At 42.0% G+C, this 13,150-nt stretch overlaps 1 protein-coding gene across 3 annotated transcripts in view; it reads right to left on the reverse strand.

Annotated features, from left to right (window-relative positions):
- MAP3K21 (mitogen-activated protein kinase kinase kinase 21) overlaps positions 1 to 13,144 on the reverse strand; it is an 87,391-nt gene extending 74,247 nt beyond the window's left edge. For all 3 annotated transcript variants that reach the window (XM_042446565.1, XM_042446564.1, XM_042446566.1), the window contains exon 1: positions 12,131 to 13,144. In XM_042446565.1, the coding sequence (XP_042302499.1) occupies positions 12,131 to 12,935 (805 nt within the window). In that variant the 5' untranslated portion in view covers positions 12,936 to 13,144. The remainder of the gene's footprint in view (positions 1 to 12,130) is intronic.
- Positions 13,145 to 13,150: the final 6 nt, after the last annotated feature.

Consider the following 13,150-nt stretch of genomic DNA (forward strand, 5'->3'; position numbering starts at 1 on the left):
GGACAAGGTTTAAAAATGTAGGACCTTTTTTTTTTAATTTCCTGTCTAGGAAATTAAAAAAAAAAGTCCTACATTTTTAAACCTTGTCCTACATTTGTCCCGGTTTTCAGTTCGCCAACTATGGCAACCCTATATAAATGTGTAGTCCAAAAGGGACTGAAGATGGCTAGGTGTGTGAGAGGAGATCCGGTGAAGAATCATAGAAGCAACTCAGCATGTTTAACTTGAAAAAAGGGAAGACTAACAGAACTCTTCAAATACTTACAGGACTGTCACACACACACACACACACACACACACACACACACAGCCTTGACTTCTGCTCACCCAGAGGGCAGAATCAGATCTCATGGGCTTAAATTACAGGACTTTGGTTGAATATTAGGAAACATTTTTGACCAAGAAGAGCAATGAATCCAGCCTGTGAATTGAGGGGAGATTCTTCCTTGCTGCAAATCAAGCAAGGACAAGATGATCTACAAAGCATCTTCCAATTGCATGGTTTCGTAAAATAATGACAAAATGTTTCTGCCAATTTTCGTCAAAATTAGATCATGTTGTTAGTGTCCAATTAATTTTTTTCTCTAAAGTAACACACAAAATCAAATTGGAACAGATAAAAGTACATGACATGAAACTTCCATTTAAAAAATGAGCTATTTTTGTGTTCATTTGCAAAAGCATGTTAAATTGACATCTTGGAACTTTTCTGGCAGTTAATGTGAACTTGTTATACAAGTAATTGTGTATGTGCGTATGTGCATTCAAGCCATTTTTATCTTTTAACCATAAAACCATTTCAAATTTTACAAACTTTAAAACAAAGATTTTTTTCTTCTTCTGTCCCTCCAACCTTGGCACCTTTAGTCTACCATATTTTCCCCCACTGAATGCTCTTCTCTTACACCTTTTTTTGGCCTCTCCCTCTCAAACTTCTGCTGTACAAGAGTATAAGGTGAATTACAGACCGCCTGTTTGGGGCGGCCTGTAACTGGCCCTTTCCCCGCTGTATCGGGGCCTCAGCTGCCACAACGGCAGCCTCTGAGGCCCAGATCTGCCGCTTTCCAGGCCGTGAGGAAGCGGCAAAAGGCCGCTTCCCCGTGGCCTGGAAGGGGGTGTCTTTGGGGGACACCCGGCGGCGGGGGGACCAAGAGAAAGGGGCCACTTGGCCCTTTTCTCATTTGCGTTGCTGGCACAGCTGTGTAGAGGCTGCGCCAGCAACGCAAATCCTGGAAGGAGCTCCAAAACGGAGCTCCTTCTGGGGCCGCGGAAAGGGCGCCCCAGGCGCCCTCACGCAGCCCCACTACGTCACTTCCGCGCTGTCCCGTTTGGAGTCAGCGCGGTTGTGACGCAGTCATGGCGGCGCCCATGTGTATAGGGCGCTGCCATTTTCTACACGCTCCGCGCGTATTAGGGTTAGGAGTGTCAGGAAGTGACACCCCTTCCTAACCCTAATACATGCTCCACGCGTACTTTGTGCACGTCTGTAACGCGCCTAAGTCATTTTTTTGGTCAAAAAATTGACCCAAAAACCTAGGTCATCTGATCCATTTGTCAATGTAAATACTAGACTAGGCAGACCATATTTCCTTGAGGAAAAATCGGGACATATTTACTTGAGACAAATGCCTCAAACAGACAACTCCACAGGGCCACTGTCAGGCTGATCTGGAGGTGGGGGGTACACATGACACACACACCTGGATCATGCAGAGGCCACCTAACACAGCCCAAAACCATTGCAAAAGAAGTGGTTTCATATCAATGGCACTATGAGCTACCAGGCATAGAAATGTGCAGGCTACGCAAGATATTTTTTATTACCCTCACGAGATTTTAACCAAAATATATGTATAGAGATAAAGGTGCAAAAAAGGGGGGGAGCAGGTCTCTGAACCTAGATACAAGAGATTAAGCCCCTGTATAGCTTAAAGAGGGCAAAATTAGAGGGAGAGAAGGATGCTAAGGAAAATCGATAGGGTACCACACCTTCACAGAAGGAGATCTGTTTCCCTCAAACTATCTCCCTAAAAAAGAAGGGAAATCCCAGAGAGAATGCTTGTTGGTAAAGTGAGGGGAGAAAAGATAAAATATGGGGAGAAAGGATCAAATGAAGGAAAGAAAGGCAAAATTAAAAGTGAATGGGGGGGGCAGTGGGGTGTTCTGGGAAAAATATATCTATAAATACATAAATATCAACAATAACAGCAACAAGGGGATGATGCCTCCCTCCACCAGCTCCTTCCAGGGTTGGCCAGGTGGGAAAAGGAAGTGGTGGCAGCAAACACATTCATGGACCCTTTTCCTTCTAGGGAAGGGAGGAATGTGGAGCTGCCATTGGTGCCACCAAAGCCGCCGCCACCTTCTCCCTTCCTGCTGATCAGCAGCCCATCCAAACCCAGAAGGAGTTGGGAGATGGTGGGTGGGTAGCACAGCCCTGCCAGGAAGCTTGACCTGGCAAGGGTTTATTAAAAAAGGAACATTTACGGTCACTTATGTTAAAACAACAGTATTGTATTGTTTAAAACAGTACGTATGGTCAGCCTATATTGTACTTTAACTCTTAACAAAAAGGAACCACTTCCTTCTCTGAACAGAGTGGTGAAAGGTGAGAGCTTAGTCCAGTGATGGCGAACCTAAGGCACACATGCCAGAGGTGGCACTCAGAGCCCTCTCTGTGGGCACACGTGCCATCGCCCCAACACAGTTTGCCAGAGTTTGTTACTAGAAAGCCAGAGGGACATGGCACTTTGCAATAAATAAGTGGGTTTGGGGTTGCAGTTTGGGCACTGGGTCTCTAAAAGGTTCACCATCACTGGCTTAGTCTGTCCCAGGAACATCTAAAAGAAGCACCAACCCCCTGTACTTTCTATAATCACTACTAGCATAATTGCCATTTGCTTTGCTTTGTCTTTTTACTCTTTTTAACATGTGTGCATTTCCCTAACCCCTACACACTGCACAGCCATGGTAGCTCCCTCCTCATCCATCAAGCCTTTAGGGTGAACAGAAACAGTTATACCTGCCAGAATTTTCTAAGTACTCTGGCATCTTTTTCCTTCACTTCTTCTTTTACATGTCCCTAAGTTTTACCTTCAACTTATTCATGGGTCATATCAAAACCCATAATTTTGGCCCCAAAACCTGAGCTTGACTTATACATGAAGCTGCAGAGTTTATCACATGGGGGAAATCCCATGCAGCAACCGGGAGTTAAATTGGAAAAAACCAACAAAAGCAGGTTGATTTTTATACGACATCATTGTTAAACTAATATTAACCCAAATGGAAAGTGGAAGGAAAGTAGACAAAAGCTGCTCCTTTTTAGTTTCAGAAAATCCAGAAAGTGAAAAAGTGCAGCTTTTGTTTACTTTCCGTTCGGGTTAACATAAGTTTAATGACAACATGTGTGGAAATCAACCTACTTTTGCAGGTTTTTTCTAACTTTTAAATCCCGTTTTTTGCATGGCATTTTCCTGTGTTATACATTCCATAGTCAAGTATATATGGTTCTGTGATTCACAAAGCTGGCAGGGGTGGGGGTATTGCCCTGAAAAACGAGTTCTGCCGCCCCCTTGAAATTTTCCTGCAGCTCCTACATTTTTAGCATTGCAGTAACTTACAAATTGACTGTTTAGCTGTACAGTTTAGGTATCCAGTGAAACAAGACCAGCTAAGTTCCCAAGATAATACAAAAACAGCAAATCTAATAGTTCTAGGTATGAACAATTTTTAAGGTCTCACTTTCTGCAATGCTAGAAATTTCAGGACTGCGGGAGAATTTCATGGGGGACAGAATTCTCTTTTGAGGACAATGCCTTAACTTTTCCACTCACATCCCTGCTGTTCCCCCTTTCAATCCATGACTGCTCCCCCTTTTTAATCCTTGACACTATATGGCTCTTCTCTTTACTGGCTCCAAACTCCTATTCATCTTACTCCTCATTTTGCTCCTTGCCCTATTTCCACTTGGCAGTTACATGTCCATTTAAACTAGCACACTTGGGGCTCCTTTCCTTAATCCTCACTCCTGTCAGCTTCAGGTGTGACATTTCCTCACTGCAGAGCAACCAGGAAAACGGGAGGTATCCATCATTTATATCAGTTCCAGGCACCACCCCTCCCATGTTCCCTGCTTAGTCTATTTATAGCAATAGCAAACACATTTCTATACCGCTGATCAGTGCACTTAACCACTCCCTAAGTGGTTTACAAAGTGTAAGCTAATTGCCTCCAACAAGCTGGGTACTCATTTTAGCGACCTCGGAAGGATGCAAGCCTGAGTCAAGCTTGAGCGCTTTGCTGGTACTGAATTCACAACTTTATGGTTTGTGAGTGAGTGGCTGCAGTACAGGCACTTAACCACTGCACCACCAGGGCTTTACAAGTTGGTTTATTTAGAGGCTGCTGGAAAACAGAGTAGCAATCCCAGATCTCTTTTAATCACATGGTATATTTTTTAGTTAAGAGCCAGCATGGTGTAGAAGTGTGAATGCTGGACTAGAACTCCAGGAGACTAAGGTTCAGTTCTTCTCTCAGGCTTGGAAACTAACGGGGTAACCTTGGGCAAGCCACACTTTCTCAGCCTAAAAGGACATCAACAGCAAACAGCAAGCCTCAGAAAACTCAGACTTCCAATAAATCAGAACTAACTTGAAGGCAAATGACAAAAAATCTTTTAATTTCTCATTTTTTTTGCAATGACCAAAGTTCCTAATTAAATCATTTTTAAACATAAAAGAAACAGGGTTTGCCTCCAGTCAAATTAAACTCTCACATACACTTTCACTATGACACAGCTACTATGACATGACTGAGGCCCAATTCAAAGAAGAATGTAAAGATTTTAAAATCTGCATGACTCAAATTATGCTCAAATTTGGCATATCTTCATGTGATCACAGACAGAAGAAATCTAGTACTACTGGAGTTATCAAATGGTCCTTTGAGATGTAATATTGAGTACACCTAGGAAATACTGGTGGCATCCATGAAGGTATATGAAGAACACTGGATGCTTGGTCAGTCAGGGTGTGGATTACTATCTCCATTGTACTGTTGATCTTTCTGAAATATTTGGCTTGCTGCTGAGGACATAAAACTGGACTAGGCAAAAAGCCCTCAGCCTGATCCAGCGTGACAATATTTACGTTCTTGTACAGGTCCAGAAAACACTCCTGTAGCAAGTTCATAAACTCATAAAGGATTAGCACTGAATGTTTTACATGGTAAGGAAACCAAAGGAACAAACATCTTCCATGATTTAGTTCTTTACTATGGTGTCTGCACTAGATTGTCAGAAATCATTTTATTAATAAATAATAAAATAATAAAATTTATTTGTATCCTGCCTCTCTGTGTAACACAACTGGGGCAGCTACACAACTGGGGCCAAAAACTCAAAAACAGAAACACTTGTGTCATTTGCCACTGATGTACTGTATGAGCCTTTGCCAGAGTGAGCAGAAAGAGATCTGATTTGACAGCAATGCAGTTCCCAAGGGATCTCTTCCTTATTATTTTCTTATGCATCTCCTATTTGTTGCATCACTGAATGTCAACATGCAGAGCAAAAGTAGCACCATGACATTGACTAGCAATAAATCAGCCTTTTGCACATAATATAGGGTGGAGATGGGAAGAAATCTTACATTTGTCATAATTTCTAATTAACTCTGTACAGGAAAGGTCATTAAACTTAGTTATACATTTTTAGGTGGTTAAAACAGGGTCCCTCCCCCATTAATGACCAGCATTTTACCATTTTACCATAGTACAGTATAGTCTACAGAACCTGGTATTCACTGGCAATCTCCCACTGAAGTACTAAACGTGGCTGACCCTGCTTATTAGCCAGGATCAGATGGGATTTGATGCCTTTAGGGTATTTGGGCCCAAACTAAAGTACTAGGTGGCTATAATATCTGCTAACAGACCATACAAAGCTTGTAAAATCAGGCATCTATGGGAAAGACTGGACTACAAGACTGGTGTGTTGTTTTGCTGATCATTATCTTTTGTCTTCTTATGTACTGATCCTAAAAGGTTTTCAATTTGATATGTTTCTTAACTGCATTTTAACAATAACTTTTAATGTTTTTACTTATGTCACATGCTTTTTGCTTGATTTTTTTTAAAAAAATTGTAAGCCATTTTGAATACCAGTGGGGTGTGGAAGTGAGGAGCAGCAGCTAAATGAACTGATGTTGATGCGATGTCCTTGATAAAATATTTCCCACTCCGAAATATGTCTGATGTCTAGCTATTCCCATTTAGTTCCCTAGCTTTTCTTGTCACATAATTATTACCCCTGTCTTCTTGCCTATGACTGCCTTCTTGCAGACTATCTTATGTTTTCTTCCTCTTTGAAAAGTCAGTCAGAAACAAAGGTTGTGGCATCAGGACTGTTTTTTAAGACAGCATGTATAAGAAAAGGAGGAACAACGGCTAGAAGAGGGATGGTGGGCACATGTACTGCCAAATGTTGCTGGACAACACAGCTAGTGGTGAAGGATGTTAAAATACACAAATCTGGAGGTGCACATGTTCCCACCCCTTGAATGGAGACACAGAGTATTTTTGCTAGTAAACCTTCCTTATTCACCCAATTCTGTCTAGACAGTAAAGCCAAAATCCACTTGCTCTGCCTGTGTGGTTACACGAGAGACAGTAATGGTAAGAAAAATGAACTTGAAGGTAGCTGTGACAGGCAGTAGAAGAAAAGAAGGCAGTGGAAGAAGTTCTATTTCATAGATGCTTGGCTTCTGGGGTAGTATGGGGTCCTCAAAGGCAGGGCACATGCAACAGACAGCCATGGCGATATCTCAAGCCACCCTGCCCATAGTGCTTTGGCTTTGAGGAATTATGTCCTATGTATTTTGTTTTTCCTGTCAGAATTTGTGGATTCATTTTTGGAAGTACTTAATGTATGTTTACTTTTTATTGTACTTAATGTATGTTTACTTTTTATTGTATGATTTGACATTTCATTTAGTTCTGTCTTTTTGCATTCATGTTCACTTGTTATTTACTTTGGCTGTAGATATTATTTTCATTATATTTTGCTACTCATTCTGCTACATCTATTGTTGTTTTGTTTATTTTCCATGAGTCACATAAAAACCACCAAGTCTAACAAGTGAATATATACACATACACTTTTAAAGGCTTTAGCACTTTTGCCCTAAGGTTCCTTCACGTCTCCCTGAGGATCAGGCCCTGAGATGGACCAGGCCTTGAGACCTGAGATTAAAAAAGAGATGGCATGTGTGCACAGGTTCTATGGCTATGTATATATCTTGTGCATGTGTGTGTGCACATGCATGCACATAAAAACACCAATTCACACAAGTCACTATTAGCTTCAGAACATGGTCTCTATGCCCTCCCAATTAAGCACACTTACAGTATATACCCACTATTCATTGCTGCATATTTTATGTAGGGCCAAATTATTGACATGCCTGCTCTCTGTACTTTTCAAAGTAGTGTCCAATGGTGTGAAGGACATTTCTCCTATGAGATTCCTTATGCCTGATGCTGTCATGTATGCAAACGTATTACTAAGGCATCTAATTAATAATTTCTCCTCTCTTATCAAAGGAAACAAATGAATCTGTGCTGGATAAGCCAGACATAATTGGCTGGATCCAGACTGAACAGGAAACATAATATCCACACAGATCCTGTCTTAGTACAGACACCTTACGTTTCCTTGTTCAGACTGCAGGCTGGGGGAAAGCACATTTCTAATGAGTTACAGTCAGCCCTCCTTATCCACAGATTTTTTTTATCCACAGATTCAAGCATCCAGAGCTTCAAAATATTCAACAACAAAAAAGTATGAATTCCAAATAGCATACTTTGATTTTCCATTTTATATAAGGGACACAATTTTGCTATGCCATTATATTAAATGGGGCTTGAGAATTGACAGATTTTGTTATCCTCGGGGGAGATCCTGGAACCAAACCCCAGGGCATAACAAAGACCCCCTGTACTTTGCAAAATCTATGCAAACTATTTATTGCCATGTCTGTTGCTATTCATTTATATCTCATCTTTTCCCAGAGTTGGTAGTCAAGGCTATTTATTAAAGTTAAAACTAAAGTTAAAATCATAAATGAAAACTTGAAAATCAATTGATCTGTAATATTAAAACCATTTTAAACATGTCTGTTAAAAATAAAACCAGTACAACAGCACACTATTAAAAGATTTAAAATCAGTTCCCAGATGGTTGCTGGAATACAGAGTTTTTCACCTGTTGATGGAAGGAGAGCAAGGAAGGAGCTTGTGTACCAGAAAATACCAGGGCTTGCAGGGTAGTCACGAAGAAGGCTCTCTCCCACATTCCCACTAAATGGTGGTGAGGATAGTGGGCTGGAGAAAGAGCCTCCTCTGAAAATCTCAGGCTCAAGCGGGATGATAAAGTTCTTCAGATAGCCTAGACTACATAGGTCTCTATAGCTCTTAACCATCACTCTGAATCATTTCTGGAAACAAACTTACAGCCAACAGCACTGCTGTAACAAGGAATTTGGCTACCCTCTGTAATTTGTCCTAGTTCTTGAGGTTTCTGAACATTGTTCAAAGGCAGTTCCACCTTATTGTGTGTTACAGTAATCCCAACAGATGTAACCAAGGTAAGTCTTATTAAGCCCAAATTAGGCATTTGGCTGAATTCTTATTATTCGCTCTGTCTACTGATTGACCAGGAGCATCTCTGTCCTGTATGTATTAAGCTTGTTTGACCTCATCCAACCCATTTCGTACAAGTTTTTAATTATTAAAACTAAGCATTTAGGAGAAATAAATCACCAGGAACACATGGCATATCATATTGCTTTGTAAATCAAACTACAGAGACAATCCACTCAAATTCTAACAAAAATCTATTAACAATTATGGAAAACAGAACAATGGTCCACAAATTGTAAATACTCAACATACACTCCAATCCACAAGAAAGGCGGCACCAGAGATTGCAGTAACTACCAGACCATTACATTAATCTACCAAACAAGCAAAGTGATGTTCAAGATTTTACAACAAAGGAGTGAAGTAGACGGGGCAAAAGGAGTGGCCAGAGGCTGCTCTGACCCTGTCACTCTGGGACTGTGGTGACTGGACACTACGATTCTGAAGCTGGCTGCTGCTGTGGTCCCAAACAGCCACCAGCAGGAGTGACTTTTTACCACTCCTTTTTGGGCAGTTTAGAGGCATGCATCATTTAGGGGCGTGCATCGTTTGAACTCCATGCTCCCAAAGCACCTGGAAGGAGTTTTATTTGGCCCATGTGTTTCGGGCCATTATGAGTGAGAAATGCCAGAAGTCCAAACTGGGTTCAAAAAAGAAAGAGGCACTAGAGATCATGTTGCAAATATGCATGGGATAATGGAGTACCTCAGGGAATTTCCAAAGAAAATCAGCCTGTGCTTTATGGAGTATAGCAACGGTTTTGATCACAAAAGACTTTGGAACTCTCTTAAAGAAAAGGCTATGACATAATATTTGATTGTCCTGATGTTGAAAATGTACTCAGGACATGAGGCCACTGTCAGTACAAAATATGGAGAAACAGAATCATATAATCATAGAGTTGGAAGAGACCGCAAGGGCCATCCAGTCCAATCCCCTGCCATGCAGGAAATCAAAATCAAAGCATCGCTGACAGATGGCCATCCAGCCTCTGCTTAAAGACCTCCAAGGAAGGAGACTCCACTACAATCCGATGGGAGTTTGTTCCACTGTTGAACAGCCCTTACTGTCAGGAAGTTCCTACTAATGTTGAGGTGGAATCTCTTTTCCTGTAGCTTGCATCCATTGCTCCGGGTCCTAGTCTCTGGAGCAGCAGAAAACAAGCTTGCTCTCTCCTCAATATGACATCCTATCAAATATTTAAACAGGGCTATCATATCACCTCTTAATCTTCTTTTCTCCAGGATAAACATCCCCAGCTCCCTGAGTCGTTCCTCATAGGGCATGGTTTCCAGACCTTTCACCATTTTAGTCACCCTCCTTTGGACACGCTCCAGTTTCTCAATGTCCTTTTTAAATTGTGGTGCCCAGAACTGGACACAATATTCCAGGTGGGGCCTGACCAGAGCAGAATATAGTGGCACTATTACTTCTCTTGATCTAGACACTATACTTTGCAAGAATAATTTGCAAGTTACAAGTTTAACTTGCATGCTTCTACAACTAAATTTGACTTAGAAAAAGGAGGCATGAAAATTGGAGGAAGAAACCCCAACAATTCAAAAGTATTTAATTATTCCTTTCTGATTATTTTTATCTGCACCACAGGGGGAATGACGCAAAATATGGGATGTGGTACTTCAGACTGACACCCAAGACAACTGAGTTTAAACTATCTTAAATCAATCTGAAAATAACATTGGAAAATATGTCTACTTCCTCCCATCCTAACAAGAGGGAACTAGAAACAACAGCACAAAGGTTCATGTAGTTTTCTATTCCACAGAGCCAAAGACTACACATTTGGTAAAATATAAAAAAATAAACCTAATCTGACTTTATTTCCTCACACCATAAAGGGATTTTACAGATTAAATAATTTAAATAGTCAATAGTTAAGGTTGAACGAGATTCCCCTTCTTTCTGAAATGCTATGGATAGGCTGTTCAAGTGTTCTAAGAATGCAAACAGAGCTAAGCATTGAAATGGACATGGATGCATAAGCAATGATGTGACAACAGAAGAGAGACTTCATGCAATCAAACTGGATTATCTTGTAACTGTTATAAATAACTGAATGGGCAGTTCTGAATGGCAAAAGTAAAGAAGAGAAATGGTACATATATCCCTTTTATTCAACTAGCCACAAGAAGTTGAGCTTCTTTGTGACCTTGCCAAATCTCAACTTTACAAAAGTATGCATTCACTTTCATTTAGAACATCACAATCCCTGTGAAATTTGTTGAAATATGATCTGTTATGATGACTTAACGTGCCTTTGCTAACAAGCCACTTGCTAACAAGCCATGGTTTCACCATGACCCTCTGAATCCACAGTATCTCTACTGAGGTATTCAAAGGGTAGTTAATTATGGGAGTGAAGGAGCATGCTAGTCTCACCCCTTCGGTCAGCATATTGTTCACATGAAAAGAGATGGTTTTAAACAGGAAAATCTTTTCTTTGCATGGAAGTTCAAGAACTGTTTAACATAGAGATAAGGCTCTCTAGTTCAGAAAGTTCACTTTTCACATGGAGGGACAAGTCTGTCACATTTCCCTCCTTCCATTTTTTAAACTCCTTTGGTTGGTTGATGAATTTTAGCTTGTTCAAACCAATGGCTTGAACAAGCCCAAACCAAGAAAGAATGGCTTGTCCCTGGCCTTTTTCCTCTAGGTCTCCATCCCAAGCTGATCAAAAGAGGCGGAAGGGAAACAAAACAAGAGTGGGGAAGATGAAGACGAGTCCCCAGATTGTTTCTTCATCTGCTCTAAGGAATGTCACTTAAGTAACAAGCCATGGGGGTAGTATTCCAAGACGCAGCCATGTTAGTCTGATTCAGCAAAAAGATATAATGATATCTTTTTATCACTGCCCAGGGTGTCACCCAATGTGTGTGTGTGGGTGTTCTGGGGGTGGGGGCAAAAGGGCATGCCCCCACCTCGCTGCTCTGTGCCAATTTACTCAAGAGTAGACTGCCACGTGGCAGGGCGGGGTGTGTGTGAACACTCTCCCTCACTACCCTGTGCCACTCTACTCATGAGTAGAATAGTGCATGACAGGATGAGGGGTGCGCTTGGCCAGGTGTCACCCCTCTTCTGGGGTGTCACCTGCTGTGGGCTGCACTCCCCTAGTGACACCACTGTAAGGGAATCATCTAGTGCTTTGGAGCTTAATTGAGGAAAAGAAATTCCTAACCTAGTAACCAGTTTTCTTCTGTAATGAAGTGGTCTGAAGTGCATTATGCTAGAAATTTCTTTATTTCCATTCATCTCAAAGTACTACAGGGTTCTCTTATATCTTTTTCTAACAAGCCATGGTTAATACATTCCACAGCTTATCGTGGCATGTAAGTACACCCAGTGTTTAATTTCTCAAAGTGTAGTTTATTATAACATTCAAACATGGAAAATAAGATGCAATTTGTCTTACTATTGCTTGATTTGAGGTCTCTGTGAAGGATGGAAACGATGGCTTCTTCATGCAAGTAAAGCATCCCGCGAGCTATCTGTACTGCCCAATTGACCAGTATATGAGGAGGTATGCGCCGACCTCGATGGCTCCCACTACTGGTGGGCGAAGAACCTGACAAGGCCCTGTTGAGGGGTCCTCCCCTAGCAAACTCCATAACCAGGCAGAGGTTGGGCTCCTGCAAACTTACACCACGAAGTTCAATGATGTTAGGATGCTTCAGCATGGAAAACAGTTTTGCTTCCTGCCTCACACTTGCCGCAGTGGCCATGATGTCCTCATCTGGGTCTTGCCTCGCTGCTTTCACTGCCACTTCCTGGCCATGCCACATAGCTCTGTAAACTTTACCAAAGCCCCCAACCCCGATGATCTCTTGCAATTCCAGATGCTGGAAGTCAATCTCTGCTAGAGAAGCTACATGGTCTCCGCCACCTATAGGCTGCCCATCACCCATTGCTTGGTTTTGGCCTTGATGCCCAGACTTCTCCAACAAACCCAACTGGGGGTGCTGGTAACGTCCTGGCTGATAAGTCACATAGTTGGCTGGGAAGATGCCGAGGCGGTGGCGGATTTTACCAGCCCACCAGCCATCATCTCCAGAGACGGCGGCATCCTTAGAGAGAACCTCAACCACTTCTCCTCTCCGCAAGCTCAGCTCATCTTCCCCTGTGGCTTCATAGTCATAGAGCACAGTCCAGAGGGGACAGGAGGTGCCAATGCCCCCCAAAGTTCCTTCAAACACTCCCTCAGAACCCAGCAAAGCCATGGTCAAGATGGTGGCAGTGCTAACCACATGAACTTTGGCCTCAACATTGGAAGCAAGCCTGGATGCTTCAAAAGAAACCCATCTCCCTGCCCTGCTTTAACTGGCCATAGAGGGGGCAAGAAAGGAACCAAGACAAAAGCACAGAAAGAAGTAGAGGCATTGGTTGGACAGGGGTAGGAAAGTGGGGCACATTGGTGCCAGCTGCAGGGAAGTAG

This window comes from Sceloporus undulatus, chromosome 1 (assembly GCF_019175285.1).
Source record: "Sceloporus undulatus isolate JIND9_A2432 ecotype Alabama chromosome 1, SceUnd_v1.1, whole genome shotgun sequence".
Lineage (NCBI taxonomy): Eukaryota > Metazoa > Chordata > Lepidosauria > Squamata > Phrynosomatidae > Sceloporus > Sceloporus undulatus.